Source organism: Oikopleura dioica, chromosome PAR, assembly GCF_907165135.1.
Source record: "Oikopleura dioica chromosome PAR, OKI2018_I68_1.0, whole genome shotgun sequence".
Classification (NCBI taxonomy): Eukaryota; Metazoa; Chordata; class Appendicularia; order Copelata; family Oikopleuridae; genus Oikopleura; species Oikopleura dioica.
The window spans coordinates 9,910,382-9,934,035 of NC_137293.1; the positions used below are offsets into that span (position 1 = coordinate 9,910,382).

Consider the following 23,654-nt stretch of genomic DNA (forward strand, 5'->3'; position numbering starts at 1 on the left):
TACCCTGTCAGTAGGCGACTAAAATTGATTGAGAATGAAATGCGTGATCCTTGTAGCTGGGCATGGAACTCTACTTGAGAATGAAATTCGAGAAAAAGGACCGAAAGAGCTCGTTGGAATTCCAAAAGCGTTGCTGCCCGCTGTTGGAAAGAAAAAGATTCTCGATATTTGGTGGAAAATCGTCAACCAGCGAACGCTCTTTTCCGACGTTTATTTGGTCACGAATGCCGATAAGGAATGTTCGCAAAATATAGAATCTTAAGAAGATCTTTTTTTTTTGAAGAATTTTTTGTAGAATTGACTTGAGTACAAATATTACGAACGATGGGCTACCGCAAACGACTTTCCAGTCAGCAATATCATCAATGACGGCAGCACCTCATCCCAAAACGCACTTGGAGCAGTAGAAGACCTCCAGCTTGTGCTCAAGTGAGTGAAAATGTGAAATTTTCATCAAATAACGCATACTGATGAGCTTAATTGACGCAAAACACGGGTGTTCGGATGCAGACTTGGGCTGCTTTGTTCTCATTTTGACGTGAAATCTGCGATATCTTTCGTCATCGACGGAATAATTTAAAATAATTTCAGTACTGTCGAAATCTCGGAAGACGTACTAGTTGTGGCTGGAGATATGCTTTTCGAAGAGAAATCGGTAGATATGGCACAAATCATTCGATTTTATTGAAGGTTCTTTAATTTTAATTAATGCAAGTCTACATTCCAAGAAATCATGGAATTTCGCGGACGGAAAATCGACGAAATGTATTGAACCAAATAAGAGACGCAGCTCTGCGAGAAATCTAAAGAACCAGACAAACCCACCAACTTATCGATGTATTATGAAATGGGAAAGAACGAAAGTACCCAGACTCGAGGGATTATCGAAGTAGACGATTCTGGGAGAATCACGAAATTGGCCGAGAAACCTTCTCAAACTGAAACTTCCTCGAGGTTCGGAAACTGGAGAAAGTTTTGAATTTATGATTTTTTAGACTTGCTTCAGTTGTCTTCTACGTTTTCTCAAGAAAAACTCTGAATTCATTACCAGAGTATCTCAGGAATGGTCTTTATTATAAGTTATAATTTATAACTTATAATTTATAAGGAAAGTTCTTACATACTGAAATGTTATTATACAATCTATGAAACTTATTCTTTAATGTAAAACAAACTGCTGAATTTGTTTTATATTGTCCAAGAATAAGAAATCATGTACTTGAGTATAACTTGTTCTCTTTGAAAGAAAAGAACTAGGGCGTCTTCAAAGATATTTCATAATTGAAAGTCCAATTAAGAAAAGCGACAACGCCCGATTCTAAAAGCTTTGGAAACTACTTATCCTGGTTAATTTCGCAAGAAAAAAGCGCTTTCTACGGACTAAAGATCCCAACGCGATTCAGCCTTATAGGAAAAAACGTTGGCCTTGCTGAATATCAAGAATGGGTCGCCTATTTTCAGAATAAGAAGAACGATGCAACGAGTAATCAAAGCTTCACGGCAAGGACATATGCGCGTGTTGGGTTGATGGGAAATCCGTCCGATGGCTTCTTTGGAAAGACAATTGCGTTGTCGATTAAAAACTTTTGGGCGAGTGCGAGTATTCGAGAATCCCCAACGCTGAATCTTATTCCTCATCCTTTGAATGATCCTACATCGTTTGGGCAGGGATAGACCGGTTAGTTAGAGCATTATAAAATAATACATTTATTGCCAATCATCTCTTGTCGTTTTCTCTTTTTGTCGATTATCTAAGCTGATTTATGAATGTCATAATCTTCTAACCAGCAATAATTATTAATTTTAATCTTTGATACGTAGTAAATAGTCTTTTTTTACAATTTTATCCCACTTGTTAGATCAATGGCAGATCTCCATGCTATAAGCTGCCGAGAAGGGTACTTTGGCGGGCTGCGGCTTCTGCAGGCCACATGCAAAAGCTTTTACAGCTACTGCCATCGAAACGGAATAGGTAAGTGAACTGAATTCGATTCAATTGAACATCTATTGGAGCCCTTTCCCGAAAGAACTTCACCTTGAGCTACGATACAAATATCCCTCGCCAAGTCGGCCTCGCTGGGTCTTCTGCAATCGTAACTTCAACCCTCAAATGTCTGATGAACTTCTTCAATCTCACTGACAGCGATCTACCAAAACCAAAACGAGCATCATTAGCATTGGACGTAGAAACATCCGAGCTGTTCATCCAAGCTGGCCTCCAAGACAGAGTCGTTCAGACTTATGAAGGCCTGGTTGACATGGATTTTGCGAAGGAACTTGTGGAGAAACAAGGATATGGGAATTATGAAAATTTGCATGTTCAAAATCTGCCTACATTCTTTCTTGTTTATTGTCCAAACCCGTCTGATTCTGGGAAGATTCATTCGAACGTCAAGCATCGTTGGCTCTCCGGCGATCAGGAAGTCATCGATGGGATGAACAATTTCAGGTCAGTAGCAATAAACAACAAATTGAAAAAGTAATCATTCGTTCGCTTATACTTTGCTCTAGAAACTTCACAACAAATGCAAGGAAGGCGATCGAGTCCGAAAACTGGGAGGAATTACAAAAACTGATGAATCAAAACTTTGAGCAAAGACGAAAGTTGTACGGCGATGCTTGTTTGGGCGACGATAATTTGAACATGATCTCAATCGCAAGAAAATTTGGCGCCTCAGCTAAGTTTTCCGGCTCTGGTGGAGCGATTGTCGGACTTTTACTAGAGAAGCAGCGGGAGATTGAAATGAAAGAAACATATCAGGTGATTGTTACATTTCTTTACATTAGTCTTTACAAAAGTAGTATATATTTTAGTTGCCTCTAATCAATATATTTTAGAAACATGGATATGTTTATGTACAAATAATTCCCCACTTTCCTGAAGCCAGCATGGATTAGCATAAGCTTCTTTCTAGTCAACTCTTACCTTTATTCTGTAGCGGGAATATTTATAAATTATAATATTCATCAAGAAATTCGAATCATTGTGCAATTTTGAAACTCTGCCATATATTTACCATATTCTTCATCCTTGATTCCAACGATAATTAAAACATAAGCGGAAAATATCGGAAATTTGAATTTTTAGTCGTTTTATTATTCGTTTGAAGAAAATGTACAGTTTTAAATTAGTTAGAGTAATGGAAACAGAGAGAGAAAGTGATTTAGCAGTCGGAAAATTCATCACTAGAAATGTTCGAGTGCTCAGAAGCGGCTTGCTCTCGAGCCTTTCTGAGCTTGATTCGTCGGTTTTGGAACCAGTACTGGATTGATTTAGCATCAAGCTTCATCATTTGAGCGAGTTTGACGCGGAGATGTCGGTCAGGGTACTTGGTCGTCTTGAAGACTTCTTCCAGGTGGTTGAGCTGGAGCGAGTTGAATTGAGTGCGGCGGTTTCGACTGTTGAGTGAATTTTGAAGGTTTTCTTTTGGCGAAATTGATTCTTGCTTTTGTTGGAGAGGAACATCCACAGATTTGATGAGTTGTCGAGCGAGACAGGGAATGGTTATGAGAGGCACAGCAGCGGCGTATTTGATTTCCTCCCATCGGAGGATTCGGTCGATTCCGAAGGCGAGTTCGATAGAGTTGACCATTTTTGGATTGGTTGGATGTTTAATTTACTATTCGAGCTGTTTAAGTTTTGATTGTGATGTTACGGTTGTCGACGGTGACTTTATACGATCTCGCGGCGCTCAGATGATGGCGCCAAATTGCGAAGGAGGGTGGGACAGGCGGCGCCAAAATTGAACTATCTGCTACACCAGATGGCCCAATTTGCATTGACGCTGATCACCGCCACTCGTTGCAGCCAGTCGGTAGATCCATATCACTTGTCTCTGATCTTCACACCTTGAACTCGTTATATTTCCATCATTCTTGTTGTAGTTCTGTAGTTTTTGCGTCATCGCGGTAGATGCTCCGAGCTCCTTAGGATGGTAATTTGAATTTCTAATTTTAATGTATCTTATAAAATAATAAACAACAACAAGAAAATAGTAAAGAGTTCTCGTAATTTCTTATCAATCCCATTTCGATAGCTATGCCTAATAGACATACAAAGAACATAATGTAAGAACATAATGTAACAAAATTTATGTTCTTACTAATAAGTTTTGACAAACCAGAGTCGTTTCGAGGGAACTGCTTTCGAAAGTCTCTAAACTTCAGAGGAGAGAGGCCCAATAGGCCAATTGCCTATCGGCAATAGGCCCGAGGTTTTGAATCCCCAAAACTTCAATTTCCGTATTTTTAGTCAAGGGGCATTAATAATGTCGCATTATTCAAAGAGATATTGTTTGAGAAATATCTGATGGGGACATTTTCTTCACTAAAAATGTCCAGGGAAGATCAAATAATTGGCGTGACCGTGTGAAGTACTCTAAGATGCATTATGCGCAGGTAGATCAGAAATCGATGCGAAGCGCGATTGCAATCAGCGATCACCTGGGCTTGGAAGTGATGCAAATTCGTGATTTTTGTTCGTTTACAAATTGCAGATTACTATCAGCTGCTCCGAAACTAGTTCACAGGGCCTTCTTTACTTTTCTCTTTCTGCTCACCTGTCGGGATGCTTGTCATTTGCATAACCTAATTTATAATTTTTAAGAAATTCGTGAAGGACATCGAAAAATGACGGGTGTGAATATGAACAAGGCCGGAATGGAAGGAGCTCCGAAAGAAGAAATAAACCGTATTTACGAAGAGTGCACAAAAAATAGCGATTTTACAAAGAAACAAAAAGAGCAAGAACAAAAATATATCGATTATGCTCTAATTGTAAAACAACGAGTTGAAATTGCTAGCCCCGATGAAATCGAGAGTGCACGAAAAACTATGCAAGAAGCGGTTAAACGAGCGAGAGAGGGCTTGGACTTTAGTAGAGTGCTGGTTCATGTGGGCAAGGATAGAAATATGTTATGTATATTTTTATGTTCAAAACGTTATTATTTACGAACCTTTGATCAGGATTGATATAAGTAGAAATGTAGATAGACATTTTTACGTGCAGGTGGATCAAAGTAAAATATCAGAATGTAGATCATAATTTCAGGGTGTCTAAATTGGACAAAATTTCCGGGTCTGGCCGACCATTTTCCGGCCAATAATTTTTTTTCGGGTTTGAACCGGCCAAAATCCAATCCAATTCCAATTTAGCCCAATAATCCAATAATTAGCCAATTATAATATTCACCAATCTAGCCAATTTTCCAATTATTTTCCGATTCCAATAAAAATCCGAATCCGATAAAAATCCGACAAAAATTACCTCCCAAAAATTTTTCCGATTTATATAATCATATTTCTTCTCTAACAAACTAAAGAAAAGACTTTAAAAATTGCTCTTTGGACCCAAACGTACACTTATTCCACTAATTGTAGCCATTATTCGGTAAAATTTAGGAGTATTTTGGTTAAAATTTGATCAAAACGGCTGATTCGGCTGGTTGCCCAACAATTTTCCAGTATTCCAATATATTTTCGCCGCCAATTTGCCCATTTTAGCCCCGATTTCCAATTTATCCCAACTATCCAATAATGCCCAATAATCCGAAATATCCAACAAAAACCGGGGCCAGATCCAACCAATTTCCGGCTATTTTCCAAAATAGGCCAATCCAACTATCCAATCCAATTTTGTCCGTCCAAATTAGACACCCTGATAATTTAAAGAGATAATTATTACCTTCAAAATTTTACAACATCTATCCTTTGAAGATATGGACATGTTCTTTGCAGCAGTTGAAGAGCTCGATGATCCAACATTGAAAGAAAAGATATTCGCCGTTGGTTCTATGGGAATGCTCTGCACTTCGAACTACAGGGCGCGTAAATACGGAATTCGCGCTGGAATGCCTGGCTTTATCGGAGCAAAGCTCGCTGAAAAGTTGGCAAAAGAAAAGCTTCATCTTGTGCCGACCCGGCATGATCGATACGCTGAGGTTTCGAAGCAGGCGCAGGAAGTTTTTGGACAGTACGATTCGAACTTCGCGATGATGTCTCTTGACGAAGCGTACATGGATTTCACCGAGCACTTAGAAGCTCGACTGACGATGACTGATGAACAAAAAACCTTCGATAATGTTCTCTACGGGAACGACATCGAATCAGCAGTTAAAGAAATGAGACATCGTGTGTTTTTAGCGACAGGCTTGACCTGCTCCGCTGGATACGGGCCAAACGTGATGGTGTCGAAAATTGCGTCTGATATGAACAAACCAAATGGTCAATTCGCAGTTGCACATGATGAAAACTCAGTTCTTGAGTTTCTACGGCCCCTTGCCATTAGAAAAATTCCCGGAATAGGGAAACGACAAAACTTGCTCCTGAAAACTGCGTTAGATATAAATACTGTTGGAGATTTGGTGGATAAGCAACATTTTCTTCCATTTTTGCATGAAGACGGTGGCAGCTCTCATGGCTTTCTTGCAAGTGTTATTGCCGGATATAGTAGTGCGTTTGTGCCACAGAGTGGACCTCAAAAATCGAGAGGGAAAGAGAGCTCTTTTCAGGCAACAAGAAAGAGTTCAATATTCTTCTTTTTTCATTTTGTTGAAGCAAAATCATGAACTCCCAAAAAGTGATGTTGATACACTTCTTAAAATCCTCCGCGAGCTATCTGAACAGCTCGGCGATCATTGCAAAAAGGCTGAAGTCTCCGGAGCTGGTTTCACGCTCAAAGTCAAAACTGACAAATTCGATCTTTTCACGCGATCAAAGAATTTGCCGAGAGCCATCAACGACGGGGAAGAGATATTCAAGATTGCAGAGAAGATGTTTATGAAAGAGTTTGGCGGGGAAGGCCGAAAATACAGACTTCTTGGAGTTTCGCTGAAAGATTTTAAGGAGAAGAGTGATAATAGAATGATAACGTCGTTTTTCGAAGCTTCTGAAAATAAAAACAAAGGTATTAGCAATGCTGGAGAACATGGTTACATCTATTTTTAGAGAAAGAAAAGGATGAAGCTGTATTTTGGACGAAAACTTCACCACAACAAGCGGCAAATGAGCGCGTTCCTTTGAAAGAAAGCAGGCCGAATTTTTGGAATCTTCCCGAGAACGATGAAAATGTATCTTCAAAAGCAACGCGAAAAACTAATAGCCCTAAAAAATCGCCAGCAAAGTTCGTCAGAAGAACGAATTTGCCCTTATCGTCAAAGCCAGGGCCGTCAAGAGTTATTGATCTTGAGGATTTCTCTGACGATTCTCGAGGTTCAACCATTTCAACTGGCGGACGACCGAATTTTTGGAACTTGCCGCATGAAAATCAAGCTGACGAGCCTGGTCCTTCCACCAGCAATGCTAGAGCCGTCGAGATTGACTATATTTCTGATGATTCAAGGAGCTCCACAATATCAAATCTTTCTTCATGCTCGTCAACATTGCTGATCAAAAAAAGAACAACGATGAGCAGAGAAGTGCCAAAGCTCGTTGAAGAGTACCAAAATATGGGAGAAGAAGCCTTACAAACTCGCCTGGAAGATATTATTTGCCCAGAAGAGCTAGAGGAGTTAAGAAAATTTCAAAACGAAGCTCCCAAGCCGACCATTTACGGTAAACAAGTTTTGATTGACCAGGAGTTAAAATCTATTTAGTAAAACCAAAAACTGATCAATCAAAAAAATCCAAGCCAAAACCAACTTCAAGAAAAGCCACAAAGAAGAGTCCCAGTACAAAGAAAACCCTCCCAAAAACTTCCATAAAGGACAGTGCAATTTCCAAAATGTTCCAAAAAGCTCAAAAGCGAAAATCCGACGAAGCCAACTTGACTCAAAACAAGAAACCTCACAATTCATCTACCATTGAAATCTTATCCTGATTCTTTCATTATTCAACACTTTTCGATAACTTTTTCTTTACATTTTCCCAACTGATAATAAAATTCAAATTATATTCAAAAACGGGATTATGAGCATTTCAATTTTGAAAAACTCAGCCTATGTTGAAATCTCTGTGAAAATGAAGCGGGTTTTTAGAAAGCTTTTCTAAGCATGTTTATGACTTTTATGTGAATATCAAGCAACTAAAGGATAAGTGCTTAATTAGATCTTGTAATTTTGAAAGACCTAAAGTTCTCATATAAGTATGTAGAAGAATATCAAGCCCAAGCTGAGCAATTTTAGCAAGAGCAACGATCAAGTCAGCTGCGAAATGTCAAGTAGGCCCGGAGCTACTTTTTTGTCAGATTTTTTTCATCGCAACGGCTTTTTTTTTGTTATTTTTTTCATCGTCTTCTTACTCAAGGGCGCTCGAAAACTTATCTGACTTGGAGACAGCGAAAAACTCAGTTTCACTTTTCAAAATTTCATCGAAAAAATAGACCTTCCAAAGGATGTTTTCTGATTTAACAAAGAACTTCCGCAATTCTTTCAGGAAGATGCGGAAGAGCGAAGAAAGGGTGAGCAAGAGAACGCAGAGCTTGAACATCAATAGAAGCTACTCCACTGATGCACATATTTATAGCGTCAGTTTTATGGACTGCCAAGAAGCTCAGAATAATTCGATTACGCAGAATAGGTTTGTTCTGCGGTTCATCGATGCTTATTTACGATAGTTCTTTGCGCAATTTTTGCGCTCGTCTTTGCTTGGAGAATATGAGGCTAATTATTTTATATAGACTTTAAATAAATACCAAGTAAAATGTTTCTCTTACGAACGGCTATTAATTCTTATATAAATTTTAGAATGGTAGTTTTTTCTTTTATAGTCAAAATACATTTAAAATTGAGCATAATATGTCACATATTTTATGTGTTATAAAGATCTAAAATATCTTATAAAGATCATAATTATATCATATAACTTATATCAAGTTATTTTTATGATCACTTTTGTCTGACAACCTTCAGTTCACCTATTAATTATGTAAGAAAACAATTTGGGAAATTCATTATGAGAGATGCAAATATTGAAACAATTTTAATCTCAGTCTAATCACCAAAATACCTCGCCCCAAGCGTCACTAGAAAAATATTTTTCAACGCAATTTTGCGTTAGCGTGAAATCTTCGCGGACAGTTGCTTTAGATCGCTGAGCGAATTCAAGAAACGAGATAATCCACTGTTGCGAGTCAAATCCTCCTTCTCGCTCGGCAGAATGAGCAAAACCCGGACCTCCACATCGAGGTAATTCAAATTAGCGTGCGCAGGGGGCGTTTTTGAAAGTACCGCGCGCCGCTCATTGGAGAACGCGAATTTGCGGGACCTTCAAAATTACTTGAACGTTTTTTAGTTTTTCTGCAATGTCCGATGTATCACAGCTGAAAAGGAAGGTTAAAATAAGAAAGAGAGAATATCGTAGAAAGCTTCATTTCAACCCTGATAAGTATAAAAGGCTACATGCGGGTGAAATTTGGAGATACGGGCTGGAAACGCCACTATGCGATTCTTCACCAGGATACAATTATGCTTTACTCGGAGAAATACGACGTTAATCCTGTAATGGAGACTTCCTTGATCGGGAATATTGTCGCTCCGGGAGAAACTTATACAAGAAAGAAACATTCCTTCTGCGTAAAAGGGGCACATACACATCTTCTTTTCAGGAAAGCTCAAACTGTAAACGCGCAGTTGTATAATTTATAATTATCGTAAAGAACTTCGAAATCGTTAGAGCTATCGTAAGTTGTAAAGATAAAGAGGATCTGTTCCGCTGGATGAACGCGGTCTCCCTCGCGTCAATAGGCTACGATGCTGACGAATGCAAAACTATTGGAATAAAAAAAAATAGATACAATTCATGCTCGATTCGGATGAACCGTGGAAGAAAAGTATTCAAAGTTTATTGAAACAATGCTAATGAAATGAATAAACGTAATTTTTTAAAGCAAAATGCGTCAATTGGAAGTGACGGACAATCGATTTCTTCTAAAGAAGACGATCTCCTGAGCGACATGTCACTTGTTCAAATGAAGATTTCAAGAGAAGAAACCCTCTTCCGGAAGAACGCGCAAATGCAAAAGTCAAAAAGCACGACATCGGACATCATGAGGCTCGTTGATGTCGTCGATATTACTTCTGGCCTTACTCGCAAACAGGTAGAAAGTGCTGCGACTATCCTTCCTGAAACTTTCCTAGACAATGAAAAGACGCGCAGAAAACCTTTCCTCCGATCCGAAGCTAAACGAGCTCCTCCACAAAAAGCTCCAGCTTGAAAGAGAGCTTCGTTCAATGACGACAGACTTGGAGATAATCGAAAAACTACTCGATGTTCCCCCGACAAACGAAATTATTGACGATTTTCTCCAAAAACATGGAGACATAATTCCCAATTTGAAGGGAGAAACGAGCTCCCTAGAAGATTCTCTTTCCAGCCCGCAATCGGATATTTCCTCAGCTACTGTAGATTCGCTTTGGTAAGCAAGTGCTTGTAGTTACATTCAGGCCATCCCAAAAACATAAACTTTCTGTAAAATTGCCATTCTGCACAAAAAACAAGAAACTCACAAATAAAGAACGGTCGAACTCTTCACAATCGTGCGTCGATTTGTATGTAATTTGATATATTTTGAAATGGAACAGTACAGTAAGTGGCAGTCGAAAATTGGTAGAATCTACCAGGTAGATATTTACATCTCTCGCTCTTGTCTATTTTTCGAAATATTTCTTTGACTTTGTTGTAGCGGTTTTCTTTGTGAGCATTCTGTTGTAAGCTCTGGTGACAGCTCTTATGGTCTGGAAATCTATCGGGAAGTGACTGTCAAGTTTCACTTCTTTTTTTGAGGGACTGCAAGGAGTTTGTCTTGTAGGACTAGCATAAGCTGGTGTTGGTGGTGGAGACGGTGATTCTTGTTTGATTTCAGGTTCCTTGAATTTTGATTGTGTAGACAAGAGCTGATCGAGATGGTCAATCGCATTTATGCCGCTCCCCTAAAGATATTAAAAAAGGAGATTCTTGAGCACCAACCGTTGGGATAGATTCGACCTCCGGGATTTCTTCATTCGAAGATGCCTGTTTCTTCTTGGAGTCCTTCTTTTTCCATCCTCTAAATTTACTTTTTGCTCTTGCTTTTCTTCTCTGTTGATATCTGCTCTTAGAACCCATTTTTATGCAAAAGAACAAATCTGAAAATATAAATGTAACAGGTGTGCTCCAACAAAAATGACGAGCGATTTGGAATTAAATGTGTATTTTTGTAATTGAACTTTTTTCAGTAAGTGGCAGTGCAGAATCACTCGATATCTACATGTAGCTCTAGCATAATCATCTATTTCTTTGTTTTCTTTGCAGCGGTCTTCTTCGCAGGCGCCTTCTTCGCTGCCGCTTTTTTCGCCGGTTTGGCCTTTTTCATCGCTGCGATGATCGCTTCCTCGCTACAATTAATGACCGTCATTATTAATTCGAAAAAATTTCCTACTCTTCTTCTCCGCTTTCCTCTTCGTCTTCTTCGCCTTCTACGTTTGCCGTCTTTTTCTTCTTTTTGACCTTCATTTCGACGGCAAAAGGAACTGGAGCGCTGGATTTATTGTACGCCCTGGTGAGAGCTGCTTTGACTTTGGACTCAACACCTGCAAGTGGCTCCTTTTTGCCTACCCACTGCGTCAAGTCGAAAATGTTGTCCATGTCATCTTTCGTCAAGCTTGAAACTCATTATTTTACCTAGTCGCGGACTGTAACGTTACGGATACGCCGTTACCTGTAGTCGTTCATGAATTGAAGCACTTGTTCGACTCCTTCTCCAGCTCCAAGTTCTCCCTTCGTCTGGCGAATAAGTGGCTGGCTAAGACGCTCCCTAAAAGTGGGCCCGTGGGTAGACACCATTTGCCATCGATCACATTTTGATTGTAGACGAGTGTGCATCTTCAGCTGATCTTAAAAAATCGTGACGATGGAGGTCGAAGAAAAATGGCTTACCTGCAATTCTGGCGTTTTTGTTAGTGGTTGATATTTTGCCCAACTCTCTTGGAAAGTCGATTCGCTCGGTTAACCCTCCTCCCATGAGAGAGCCTGGGATGACGGTAGAAAAGGTAGCCACGGTTGGAAGTAGACTCCAGGCTTGTTTCGACATGATTTTTCGTTCGGCAAGCTCGGAGTAAGAAAGAGCGGAGGCAGATTTGGCGATAAGTTGGAGATGTTTCTAAAAAATTTTCGATAAAACACGTACAAAAAAGATATTAACAAACCGTATTTTCTCCGTGGCTGATAGAAGCTGGTTTTGATTTGATGTAATTTTCAAAGACCATTTTTGGCATGAGACTGTAGTCTTGGAAAAAGAGTTCCTGCTTCTCGATAATTTGAGGTTGTGGTTTCGACCGATCAATACGGAAAATGCGAGGTAGAGCATCAAAGGGACCTATTTTCAAGTCTTTCTTGGCGCCATCAGCGGTTGATTTTGCGTCGTCGTATTCAACTTTTGTATCTGAATACAAAGTTCAAAAACAGAGCGATGTAGTAACGAACAACCATCTTTTTTGTTGACCGCCATCATATTCAAAGTATTGATGGTTTGGCGAATATCCTGGTTGCAACTTCTGATGATTTCTTGAACAGCAGCAGGGGCAATCTTGAACTTTTCTTTGAAGCATATCGACATCATCGCCCCTTAAAATTTCCATCGAATCATTATAAAGGATCTTACCGGTGATTTGCTCGACTCTGGGCTTCATAAATCGCAAGTCAAAGACATAATTCGCCAAGGATCGCATTTTCGGGTGCATTCTGTCGTTGCAAATACAGATGATAGGAATGCTACTAATCTTGATCAGCCCAATGAGCTCAGCGATTCCTCCTCGATCTTCATTTCCTGCCATTCCGTCGACCTCGTCCATGATGCAAATATATTTGCCGCTAACGACCTTCTTTGCTTCGGTTCGGAAGGCTTGATCTACCGCGCTATTTGTGATGACTCCCTTGACAACGGAGCTGAGAGACTTCTTGTTTCGTGTATCAGAAGCGTTGAATTCGATCAACTCGAAACCCAAAGACTTCGCGACTAAGTGAGCCGTCGTCGTCTTCCCAATCCCTGGCGGTCCAGATAGAAGAGCAGCGCGAAACGTCATGCCAGTCGGATCAATAGCTCCCTTAGCACCGGAAAACTTGGGCTTTGGTCGCTGGCCTTTCGGACAAGCTTGATGCTTCTCCCAATCCTTCAGCCAGACTAGCAACTTATTCGCACACGAAGCATTTCCATTTTGCCCGACGATCTTTTTCATATCAGCAGGCTTGTATTTTTCCACCCACATAACAGCTGGATTAGCATTTTCATCCTTTGGTTGCGAAGTAGGTGCAGAAGGCGCGCTAGAAAACGGGTAAATTTTGATAATGAACGAAAGTTTCACCTTTTTGCTTCTTGTTTGACTTCCTTTTTGGCCTCTTTCTTCGGCGAAACATGCTTCTTTGGCGTGGCTTTCTTTGCTTTCTTCGCCTCTTGTTTTGCTTCTTCCTCGGCTTGAATTTCATATTTTGACTTCTTAGCCGGTTTCGATCGGATGAGCTCAAGAACGAAGTCTTCATCGACGAGCTTCACCCCCTTCTCCTTCGCCTTGTTCAACTTGGACTGTCCGGGTTCTTCACCCACGACAACGTAGCTTGTTTTCCCAGAAACGCTGGTTGTAAATTTGCCTCCATATCGTTGAATCAACGATTTCAACTCCTCTCGACCCAAAGAGTCTCCATCTCCAGTAGCGACGAAGGTGAGCCCTTCCAAACAGTTTTCTGCGCCGACGGGGATTTCTTTCGAACCAGGATTTCTCGGACCGCCGGCTCCCTGCTTCGCTTTGAACTTCAAGTAATTTGCCTTTCGAATTTCGGCCGGCGTTTTCGGCGCCTCCGTTTCCATCGATTCTTCAGAAGCATTCTTCTTGATTTCTAAAGCTTTAACATTCGGCAAAGACCTTTCTTTCTCGACCGGCTTCGGAAGATCTGGCTTTGGCAGATTCTTTTTGGGAGATTCTTTTTTCTGCACTTCCTGACTTTCGTTATCCGTTGATTTTCGTTTTGTCACTTCTGGCGAGCTTACTTTAGTCTTTTTCGTCGGAGCCTGTGTTAGATCGACGAGTTCTGCTTCACCAGATGCTTTTCGTTTCTTCGAATTTTCAGCCGCTTTATTTTTCTTTTTGAAAAAGTCTTTGGGGCTCACTGCGACTTTCTCCACAGCTGGCTTTGCTGCCTTCGCCTGTGCCTTTGGATTAGGATTTTCCTTCTCTGGTTCTTCATCGGACGAGTCAAGCGCTTTTCGAGCTTTTTTATTCTTTTTAGCCTCGGCTTTGAACTCAGGGGTCATCCCCTTATTCAACCATTTTCGTATATCCATTCTGAAAAAGAATCAAGCTTTATTGATTGATTTATTGAGCTAAAAATTAATTTAGCTTCAACCTTGCTGATGTACGTGAATGCACGTGCTTTTATCAACACTAGTTACGTACTTAATTCAATAGTTATCCGATAATTATCTCTCTGAATTATTTTTGTTCCAGGATCGACTACTCTCAGATAAGTACCATTTATCTAAGTCAATCAAAAACCAAAAAAAGGAACGAACTTTTAAACATAAACTTGTTATTGCATGTAAAAGGGGCAGTTTGATAGATCATAATTATCCGTAGCAGTGATCACATAAATTTTGACTAAAGGTTGACGCTTCAAAGAACTTTCTACGCTTTCAGGCGACCTCTGGCGATGAGTTTGGCTCTGACCTTCTCCAAAATTCTCTTAGCCTCACAGTTGGGCAGATTTTCCGATTGAAAGTAAGCAGGGGCGATTTCCACGACCCAATCGACCTACAAAGTGAGTTTAAGAGCTTGAGAAAATTGAAGAAGGGTTTCAAATCCCGGATTTACCTTGATGTCGGTCGTTGTTCTGACGTAATTTTTGGCTGTAACAACGAATTCGTTGTACAGTACCCAATCTGGCTTGTGATCAAGACAGGTTGATGGATGTAGTTGAACGATTTGCTGATCTTTTATCGTCAAATAATGACCAGATTTTTCCTAAATTAAACTTATAACAATTCTTTGGCGATAAAAAAGGGTACCTTATGCGCAACTTGCATAAAAAAGCCGGCGACGAGTGCCTTTCGAATATTGGTATAATAGTCCTTTGAGGTAAAATCACAGCTCCTTCGAGGCAGTGAGAATCGATCCATGATCCTGGACAACTGTTGTCTGATTCCATCAGCTCTGAACATGTGTGTGTTACGGACTGTGTCGTGTTAATGACGGTACTCACGATTGAACTGAACGGAAATTGATGAAATTTTCGTAACACCACTGCGGTGAGTCCCCATGTTGCTTGAATCTAAGGATGGTTTTTAGGGCAAATGTACGATAATTAATTCTTCTTACGCGTGATAAACATTGAGTAGCGTCAAATGATCGCCATCAAGATGCGCGAATTGGATTTTACTCTCGTCAGCAGCTCTTCTCGCTTCTGCCGGTCGAACGAATACTTGAGGAACTAAGGAATAGAGATGGTTACTAAAAGTCTTTAATGCTAAAGTAGCTACCCGTAAGCATACAGCAAATGGATAGAATCTCGTTACTGCAGTTGTACTCGCAGGAAGCGATGACCATCTTTGCCAGTTGAGGATCTAGTGGGAATTCAGCCATCATTGAGCCAAGTTCTGTTATATCTCCATCGTCGTTGATCGCAGCAAGATAGTTCAAAGTTTCCATGGCGGTAAACAACGACTACAAAAATGACCCCACTTTTCAGAAAGATTTTTCATACCTGCGGAGACGGAGGATCGACAAAATCAAAGTGAATAAGATCATCAATTCCGAGCTTCTTCATATTCAAAATAACACTTCCCAGGTTAGATCTCAGAATTTCCGGGTAGACAAAATCCTGCATTTCCGACTGGTACGCCTTTTCCGTAAACAAGCGGAAGCACTTTCCAGGACCAGTCCTTCCAGCTCTTCCGGCTCGTTGCTGCGCGTTTGCTTTTGAAATAGAGGAAATGAGTAGCGATTCAACCCGGATTCGCGGATTGTAAACTTTCAACTTTGAAAAGCCGGGGTCGACAACGAACGCGATTCCGTCAAAAAGCAGGGTTAGCAAAATCGGGGAGTGATTCAGTTATTATGTTTCTCCGATCGATCACGAGATAATATTATTTTTGGGTTTGTTTTACATTATTATAAATTATAATTTTTATAATTTATAATAATGTAAATATTTATGTGTTTCTCTTTTATATCGAAATATATTTGAGGCTTTCATGTGGATGTATCAATTTATATTGCATACAAGTAGATATTATCTACTAGATAAATTTTTGCTCTTATTTAAGATATTAGAATACTGTGATGTCAGAGTATTCTTGTCAATATCGCTTCTTATTCCCGGACCGATTTACAAGAATAACTTTAGCACAACAGTCCCCAGTATTGAGCTAACCCTGCCTATCGTAATCGAAGTTTCTGCAATATTCGTCGAGACAATAACTTTTCTACCCCTGGCGCCGTTCGCTTTATCTGGCGGTCTACTCTCGAAAAGCTTAGCTTGCTGGTTGATTGGAAGGGTTGAGTAGAGAGGGAAGACTTTTATGTCTCCAACGTCGTCTCCCATTTTGTCAACTTCTTCTTTTATCCGCTTGCATGTGTCTTCGATCTCATCCAATCCTTAAAATCGCGATGAAAAAGAAGCGACAAAGAAAATGGTTTACCAGTGAGAAAGACGAGAATATCCCCCGGTTCTTCTGCTGTCAAATGAATCTGCACAACCGTCCTCACTGCTGCCTCGACATAATCCTTCTCCGGCTCTGGAACGTAAAAGATATCGACGGGATAGGTCTTTCCAGGAACAGCAATCAAAGGAGCGTCGTTGAAGTATTTGGAAAACTTGCCAGCATCGAGCGTTGCCGACATAACGATCAGCTTCAAGTCGTCTCGCTGCCTCAGAATCTCTTTCAAACAGCCCAGGAGAATGTCCGTGGCGAGGGTTCGCTCGTGAATCTCGTCCATGATGATGACCGAGTATTTCTCAAAGAAGGGGTCGGAAATGATCTCGCGAAGAAGCATTCCGTCGGTAAGAAACTTCAGCTGCGTCATTTTGCTGAACATTTCTTCGAATCTAATGTGGTAGCCGACTTGCTGTCCGATTTGTACATCCACTTCGTCTGCTACTCGCTGAGCAACAGTCATCGCAGCCACTCGTCGGGGCAAAATGTGCCCCACCATCTTTCTAGCGCCAGTCAACGCAGTTCTATTCACATAATCCATGCACCATTGCGAAACTTGCGTTGATTTCCCACAGCCAGTTTCGCCAGTGATGCAGATTACCGGAACTTCGGGCCGTTCCATCAACTCGTCGAATTTCTGCTTGTAAGTTGCGATCGGCAGTTTTAGGCGGCTCTTGAGCAGTTCGTAGTACCGTGGAGTGTACGGATTGCCAGTCATTGGGTTGATCAAATCTTGCCGGTTCTTGCCGATGCCATGTCCTCTCCTCTGTAAAAAGATATTGAATGATTAGTTTTTGAGAATAGAAGTATGTTTTTATCCGTTTTTTTTTCAGAACGTATTTTTGCTTATTTTTAACAAAAGACTATACCTGAGAGTCCCCCATTTTTTCACGAAAAATCTCCTCTAAAATTGGCAATAAAGAGGGAGAAACGAAAATCGTTCAAAAGCCTGGCGGCGCGGCCAATGAGATTTCGCCCGAATTTTCTGAAGGGGAAAATTTACTCTTTTCTAAATTTCGCACAAGATGAAAGAAGAAAAGATGGACACTGAGATTTCTGCGAGAAGAGAAGAAGTTTATGCGTACGAAACAAAATTGAGAAAAGAGGCTATGAAGATAGATGAGATTTCAAAAGTTTCTGGAGAAGGAGTTGTTAGAGAGCTGAGAAGATCAATTACAGTAAGAGGATTCGGAAAATGCAGAGTAGTCAAGTACAGTACAGTTAATAAAACACGAATGATGTTATTTTAGAGGTAAAGTGCTTTGCGAAGGGTACGAGTTCGACTCCGATTCCGAAGCGTTTCAAATTTACGCCCCAACTGGTCACCACGCCGTTGAAATTTTTCCTCTTGGTTCTGACGCCACTGTCGAGTTTTTCCGAGGAACTCGTGTCAAGACCTTTTCTGAGTTGGAAAGTGGCATGTTTCCGGTAAAAGACAAAGTTGACGGAGAAGAAATTATTTCTGGGCTGTATCAAACGAGAGAAGACGGCTTTGTAGTTCCAAAGGAGCTCAATGGTGTCATTTCGTCCATCAAAGACTGCCACTTCAGAAATATCATGATCATCGGAGGAAAAGGGTCTGGGAAGTCGTCTGCGAACCGATATGCCTGCAACATGATGTTGAAGAAGTATGGGAAAGTGATTTGGGTGGAATGCGATCCTGGACAGCCAGAATTCGATGTTCCCGGATTCATGAGCCTGACTGAAGTTCATCTACCTCGAATCGGCCCTAGTTACTGTACATTAGGTCAAGCATATTACAAAACAAGAGGTAACATTTCTTATCCAAGACATAATTCCATTAGGTATTGCTTGTAGCTCGAACATTTCTTGGCGACGTTTCTCCAGGTCAAAATCCGCGACGATACATGCAATGTGTCAATTTTCTCCAATCACAGTTGAAACTTCATTATCGAAACTCGGGCCTTCCCGTTATTTACAACGGCATGGGCTGGATCCGAGCACTTGGCCTCGCCCTTACACAGGATATCATCAGAGATTGCAATGTAGAACTGGTTTATTATCTGAAAGCGAATTCTTCGAATGATCTGCCTGATGGAATGGATCCACAAGCCTTATTAGCTACGAGGGGTTATCTATCTTATCCAACGTAAGTTATGCATTCACAAACCTAATCCTTATCCTCTTTAGTCCTGATGACGGCCGAGTAAAAATCGTAGAAGACCTGAGCGTCACTGTCAAAGCTGCTATTGACCGAAAACGAATCACTAAAGGCTCTCAGCGAGAATGGCACGCGCGGGACAAACGAGACGCGTTGTATTCGATCTATTTCCACCGAATTTTCAACGACCCGGATTACATGAGTCCCTGTAGAATCAGCTTGAATGATTGCGTCTTCAATATTTTGAATAGAAATGTGAGGGATATATTTGCATTGCTGAAGCATTCGCTTGTTGGATTGGGAAGAATTGAAAGAAATTACTTTCCAAGATTAGATCGAGATGGTAATTTAACTTTTTTAAAACAGACTTGAATGTATTTTTAGGTTTTAGAAGGATATCGTACGATAATGGCTTTGAGTCTTGCTACGGGTTCGCTTGGATCATGGACGTTGATTTGGCTAAAGGAGAAATTCTGATTCACTCGGACTTGACGCTAGAAGAACTGAAAGAGTTAGACATAAATTGCTTTATTTGCGCTAACTTATCACTGCCACTGTAAGTATCCCTGAAATTAACAGGCCATTGACGATGTTTAAGTGATAATTTCTTTGAAAAAGAAGCACAGAAAGCCTACCCGAAGACAAAGCCGTATCTTCATATGCGAAATTATGACTTAGCCACTGCTAACAAGTTCAAAAATACTCAAGTTCTGAAGAAAAAGACTGAAAAATGAAAGTTTAATAAATTAATCCTTTCAAAAAGCAGTTTCAACAGCAGTTTTTTGTCGCACGCAAAAGCAGGAGATTATAAAAAGACGTAGTAATTACGAGATGAATGAGTAATCGTTAATTCAAAAGGTAAAATCGAAGAAAGCCGTAACAAGCTGCCTGACCATCGATTGAGCTTTTGTTAGAGTTGAAAGCGCTGTCTCTAGAACAATTTGTTTGTTTTGACTGAAAGTTGGCTGGAAGAGATCCAGGAAGTTGTGAAGAAGGCGCCTTGGTTGAGTTATGTCTTCAGTGAGAAGGTAATTGAGGCTGGAATTGATTACTTAGGGACTCAGAAGATTGAGTGAAAGATTCTCTATCTAAATGACTAAATCAAAAATCTTAAAAACTTTTCTTTCGACGCTAAAATGGCTTCGTAGGGACACGATGCTGGAAGACACTCTTCTTGAGAACTCCGAGCTAAAGAAGAAGATCGAAAAGCTCGAGGACAAGATCAGGAATCAAGAAGAAAAGATAAAATCTTTGGAAGAAAAGAAAGACAAGTACAAGAAGGAAGCTGCTGCCGCAAAAGGGTTGAAAATCCGCGAAGGTTTCCTTGATTAAATTCGAAAATTTCTCGAAAGTTTCTACTTTTCAGATAATTTCGATGAAAATCGTCAGAAAAGATACGAGTCGATTAGAACGAAGTATGGAATGAAAGACCCCAACGCAGCGAATCCTTTTGACAAGGGTTTAAAAGATTTAAAGCCTTTACTTTTCAGTTGAACAAATCTTTAAACTTTTTGAAGACGACTGTGTCCAAGAGAGCCCGAAGAAGAAGGGATTCTTTGGAGGTTTCTTTGGAAGTTCTTGATCTAACTGTTTAACCAAGCACGCAATAAACCATTACATTTTTAAATTTATGATTAGATTTCATCCTTTTTTAAGCAAAAAGCCAAAAAATCGATTTTTTGCTGTTTTCAAATTTGTTGTTTTGAAAATTCTAGGTCCGTGTTCTCGAGATCAAATGTAAAAAGAACCACTCGACCACCAAAATTTTGCCTAAAAACGGACGGAAATCGTAATTACGAAGTCTGTACCGGATAAAATCTGTTGTAATTTCTTGCGAATCACGAGAACCTGATGCTTTTACAGAAGAGCTGCAATTTAAAATGAAAAAGGCAAAATTACACCCATTTTTCATGGAAATATGGTTTCAAATGCGTCTAGCTCGTCGAATATTTCGCCGATCAATTTTTTATTCAGATGGCTAGAAAGAGCAGACTCAAGTGCATCCATTACGCATTCAAGTCTACCGCCAGCATGCATTCCCTCATTTTCCCGTTGAAAAATTGATCACCGCCGGTTTAAAAGTCGACCGGCGCGGGGTGTTTTCAAGTTTCGAAATTTTCTAGAACTGATCCCTTAGAACGTCCTCCGCGCCGATTTTCCTCATTCTTGTCGAAAACACCGACCAGGTAAGAGCTATTTTTGAAAATGCGGAGCCCTCGCCAAATTTTTTTTTTGAAATTTTTTTTCGAAATTTTTTGTTAGAGAGACTAATGCCTAACATGAGAGAGTTACTGTAGGGGACCGGAGGTCTCTTCAATTTTACTTATGAAATTTTTACTTAGCATTTTTTTTCTAAACCTGACCTGGGTCTGGGTTACGTATGCAATCATGGAAGAGAACCTTATCTAACGTATGACTTTCAGTAAACACACGAAAGATGCGAGAGATTGTCCATCTCCAGGCCGGTCAGTGCGGTAACCAGATCGGTGCCAAGTTCTGGGAAGTCATCTCCGACGAACACGGTATTGACCCCACCGGAACCTACCATGGCGACTCCGACCTCCAGCTTGAACGCATCAACGTCTACTACAACGAGGCTACCGGCGGCAAGTAAGTGCACACCAAGATAGATTTAAACTATCCAAAACAATCGAGGTTCTAGAAACTAACCGACCTTTTTCAGATACGTCCCCCGAGCTGTCCTCGTCGACCTCGAGCCCGGTACCATGGACTCCGTCCGATCCGGACCCATGGGCCAGATCTTCCGACCCGACAACTTCGTCTTCGGACAGTCTGGTGCCGGTAACAACTGGGCTAAAGGTCACTACACCGAGGGTGCTGAACTCGTCGACTCTGTCCTCGATGTCACCCGAAAGGAAGCTGAATCCTGCGATTGCCTCCAGGTACGTCCAAAAATCTAGCAAAACATTTTCGTTCTAGAAAAAAGCACGAACAGCTTTACTTATAATTTTTTCAGGGATTCCAGCTCACCCACTCTCTCGGTGGTGGTACTGGCGCCGGTATGGGAACCCTCCTCATCTCCAAGATCCGAGAAGAGTACCCCGACAGAATCATGAACACCTTCTCTGTCGTCCCCTCCCCCAAGGTCTCCGACACCGTTGTCGAGCCCTACAACGCCACCCTCTCCGTTCACCAGCTCGTCGAGAACACCGATCAGACCTACTGCATCGATAACGAAGCTCTCTACGACATCTGCTTCCGAACCCTCAAGCTCACCACCCCCACCTACGGTGACTTGAACCACCTCGTCTCCGCCACCATGTCCGGTGTCACCACCTGCCTTCGATTCCCCGGTCAGCTCAACGCTGATCTCCGAAAGCTCTCCGTCAACATGGTCCCCTTCCCCCGACTCCACTTCTTCATGCCCGGTTTCGCTCCCCTCACCTCCCGAGGATCCCAGCAGTACCGAGCCCTCACCGTCCCCGAGCTCACCCAGCAGATGTTCGACGCCAAGAACATGATGGCTGCCTGCGATCCCCGACACGGCCGGTAAGTTCAACATTCAAAATACGCTTGGCCTTATAATAGTCTCATTATCTTCGATCACGAAATTTTTCTCTAATGTATACTTATAGATACCTCACCGTCGCCACCATGTTCCGAGGACGAATGTCCATGAAGGAGGTCGATGAGCAGATGCTCAACACCCAGAACAAGAACTCCTCTTACTTCGTTGAGTGGATCCCCAACAACGTCAAGACCGCCGTCTGTGACATCCCCCCACGAGGACTCAAGATGTCCGCCACCTTCGTCGGTAACTCCACCGCCATCCAGGAGCTCTTCAAGCGAGTCTCCGAGCAGTTCACTGCTATGTTCCGACGAAAGGCTTTCCTCCACTGGTACACTGGTAAGTCCCTTAGATATTTCTATCTTAGAATAACTAGAATCAATTCTTTCAATCAAGTTCTAACTCTGAATTTCAGGTGAGGGTATGGACGAGATGGAGTTCACCGAGGCTGAGTCCAACATGAACGATCTCGTCTCCGAGTACCAGCAGTACCAGGATGCCACCGCTGAGGAAGAAGGCGAGTTCGACGAGGAAGAAGGCGAAGACGCATAAATCCAGAGCGACGACACCTAAAGTCCTTCAGTGGGGGGGTAACCTTCCCACTGAAGGCAAACCACTTCTTCAAGGCGCCTGGGTACCAGCCAAGTGCCCTGTACAAAAACCACCACCAACCTCAAATCTGCAACAGTTCAGCTGCAGTTTTATTGCCCCCTCCTAGCTTCGGCTTGGAGGTGTTAATAAATTAAATTAAAACTATCCTTTGTGTCACTTGTCATTTTATTCCGGTCGTGTCGGTAGTTGATTGTAGTCTTGGTTGATAGGTAGTACGAGAGTTATCAGAAAACCGCTAGAACACCTTTCGCGTTGTGATAGCTTTTATCTTTCCGCCCGCGGAATTGTTAATTTACATCGTTCTTATCACAGACCTCTAGTCGCGGTACTTGTCGTCAGTAAGAGTTGAACCCGGGACAGATTTGAACAGGAGCGTGTATCTGATCAGAGTAATTAATCTGTTTGGAGCGGCGCGTCAGGCTGATAACAAACTTAGAAGATTAGTCAGTTGACAGGCGTCGGACAGGTTAGTAAGTGCGTGCGACTTTTTGAGGTCATCGCTTGAGGAAATGACGACAGAATCAGAAGTCACGGTAATTTTACTGTACGCCTCTGATGTGAAAATTAGATGTTCATTACATAGATTACGGTAAAATTGGATTTTTTGACAGCAAATCATTGATTTCAACTACTATTTATTCAAATGGAATCGTAAAAAATGAAATGACATGAATGTTGAAATTTTCAATTGAATAATTTTTCGGTGAAATTTATTGTTTTTGATTAATTTGATTAGTCGCACGTTCTAAAAGGTCGTGAGACCGCGCGAAACGCGG

General features: G+C 41.2%; 9 protein-coding genes across 10 annotated transcripts in view; 6 read left to right on the top strand and 3 right to left on the bottom strand.

Moving 5' to 3' along the window:
• The first annotated feature begins 9 nt into the window (after nucleotides 1-9).
• Nucleotides 10-3,075, top strand: LOC145703849 (uncharacterized). The gene is given in 9 exon segments (XM_081781247.1): nucleotides 10-429; nucleotides 592-686; nucleotides 813-954; nucleotides 996-1,066; nucleotides 1,304-1,664; nucleotides 1,860-1,972; nucleotides 2,014-2,449; nucleotides 2,512-2,761; nucleotides 2,839-3,075. Coding segments are annotated over 9 exon segments (1,923 nt in total). The 5' UTR covers nucleotides 10-34; the 3' UTR covers nucleotides 2,899-3,075.
• Nucleotides 3,076-3,098: 23 nt separating this feature from the next.
• On the bottom strand, nucleotides 3,099-3,632 carry LOC145703847 (paired mesoderm homeobox protein 2-like). The gene has a single exon (XM_081781245.1). The coding sequence runs from the start codon at nucleotides 3,591-3,593 to the stop codon at nucleotides 3,165-3,167; it is 429 nt and encodes a 142-aa protein (XP_081637371.1). The 5' UTR covers nucleotides 3,594-3,632; the 3' UTR covers nucleotides 3,099-3,164.
• A 978-nt stretch (nucleotides 3,633-4,610) lies between these two features.
• Nucleotides 4,611-7,890, top strand: LOC145703692 (DNA polymerase kappa-like). The gene is given in 5 exon segments (XM_081781077.1): nucleotides 4,611-4,897; nucleotides 5,716-6,431; nucleotides 6,433-6,904; nucleotides 6,946-7,551; nucleotides 7,593-7,890. Coding segments are annotated over 5 exon segments (2,286 nt in total). The 5' UTR covers nucleotides 4,611-4,629; the 3' UTR covers nucleotides 7,817-7,890.
• A 347-nt stretch (nucleotides 7,891-8,237) lies between these two features.
• The window catches only part of LOC145705589 (uncharacterized), an 84,371-nt gene continuing 68,954 nt past the window's right edge, over nucleotides 8,238-23,654 (top strand). Inside the window, exons 1-7 of the mRNA XM_081783071.1 lie at nucleotides 8,238-8,514; nucleotides 9,024-9,122; nucleotides 9,229-9,261; nucleotides 9,320-9,539; nucleotides 9,620-9,775; nucleotides 9,824-10,033; nucleotides 10,074-10,359. Coding sequence (XP_081639197.1) covers nucleotides 8,330-8,514; nucleotides 9,024-9,122; nucleotides 9,229-9,261; nucleotides 9,320-9,539; nucleotides 9,620-9,775; nucleotides 9,824-10,033; nucleotides 10,074-10,355 — 1,185 coding nt within the window. The 5' untranslated portion in view covers nucleotides 8,238-8,329 and the 3' untranslated portion in view covers nucleotides 10,356-10,359. The remainder of the gene's footprint in view (nucleotides 8,515-9,023; nucleotides 9,123-9,228; nucleotides 9,262-9,319; nucleotides 9,540-9,619; nucleotides 9,776-9,823; nucleotides 10,034-10,073; nucleotides 10,360-23,654) is intronic.
• Nucleotides 10,510-14,256, bottom strand: LOC145702958 (replication factor C subunit 1-like). The gene is made up of 9 exons (XM_081780259.1): nucleotides 13,275-14,256; nucleotides 12,575-13,233; nucleotides 12,400-12,537; nucleotides 12,120-12,355; nucleotides 11,851-12,073; nucleotides 11,633-11,807; nucleotides 11,354-11,575; nucleotides 10,903-11,309; nucleotides 10,510-10,865 (listed from the first exon to the last, which is right to left on the bottom strand). The coding sequence occupies exons 1-8, from the start codon at nucleotides 14,246-14,248 to the stop codon at nucleotides 11,204-11,206; spliced, it is 2,733 nt and encodes a 910-aa protein (XP_081636385.1). The 5' UTR covers nucleotides 14,249-14,256; the 3' UTR covers nucleotides 10,510-10,865; nucleotides 10,903-11,203.
• On the bottom strand, nucleotides 14,474-17,597 carry LOC145705582 (putative pre-mRNA-splicing factor ATP-dependent RNA helicase PRP1). Its single transcript, XM_081783064.1, has 10 exons — nucleotides 17,485-17,597; nucleotides 16,601-17,381; nucleotides 16,338-16,556; nucleotides 15,664-15,974; nucleotides 15,440-15,623; nucleotides 15,279-15,390; nucleotides 15,163-15,231; nucleotides 14,969-15,113; nucleotides 14,775-14,924; nucleotides 14,474-14,714 (listed from the first exon to the last, which is right to left on the bottom strand). Exons 1-10 carry the CDS (start codon nucleotides 17,497-17,499, stop codon nucleotides 14,589-14,591), a joined length of 2,112 nt encoding a protein of 703 aa, XP_081639190.1. The 5' UTR covers nucleotides 17,500-17,597; the 3' UTR covers nucleotides 14,474-14,588.
• Nucleotides 17,574-19,484, top strand: LOC145705583 (uncharacterized). The gene is made up of 6 exons (XM_081783065.1): nucleotides 17,574-17,825; nucleotides 17,866-18,386; nucleotides 18,434-18,725; nucleotides 18,767-19,080; nucleotides 19,122-19,293; nucleotides 19,336-19,484. Exons 1-6 carry the CDS (start codon nucleotides 17,641-17,643, stop codon nucleotides 19,469-19,471), a joined length of 1,620 nt encoding a protein of 539 aa, XP_081639191.1. The 5' UTR covers nucleotides 17,574-17,640; the 3' UTR covers nucleotides 19,472-19,484.
• On the top strand, nucleotides 19,631-20,365 carry LOC145704601 (uncharacterized). 2 transcript variants are annotated; one of them, XM_081782061.1, is made up of 4 exons: nucleotides 19,631-19,765; nucleotides 19,886-20,055; nucleotides 20,104-20,152; nucleotides 20,255-20,365. In XM_081782061.1, the coding sequence occupies exons 1-4, from the start codon at nucleotides 19,749-19,751 to the stop codon at nucleotides 20,322-20,324; spliced, it is 306 nt and encodes a 101-aa protein (XP_081638187.1). In that variant the 5' UTR covers nucleotides 19,631-19,748; the 3' UTR covers nucleotides 20,325-20,365. The 2 variants fall into 2 exon arrangements, with proteins under 2 accessions (XP_081638187.1, XP_081638185.1); XM_081782059.1 differs by having other exon boundaries at nucleotides 19,633-19,765; nucleotides 20,104-20,189; nucleotides 20,254-20,364.
• Nucleotides 20,852-23,022, top strand: LOC145704854 (tubulin beta chain). Its single transcript, XM_081782323.1, has 6 exons — nucleotides 20,852-20,930; nucleotides 21,170-21,347; nucleotides 21,421-21,640; nucleotides 21,715-22,247; nucleotides 22,334-22,605; nucleotides 22,682-23,022. Exons 2-6 carry the CDS (start codon nucleotides 21,175-21,177, stop codon nucleotides 22,816-22,818), a joined length of 1,335 nt encoding a protein of 444 aa, XP_081638449.1. The 5' UTR covers nucleotides 20,852-20,930; nucleotides 21,170-21,174; the 3' UTR covers nucleotides 22,819-23,022.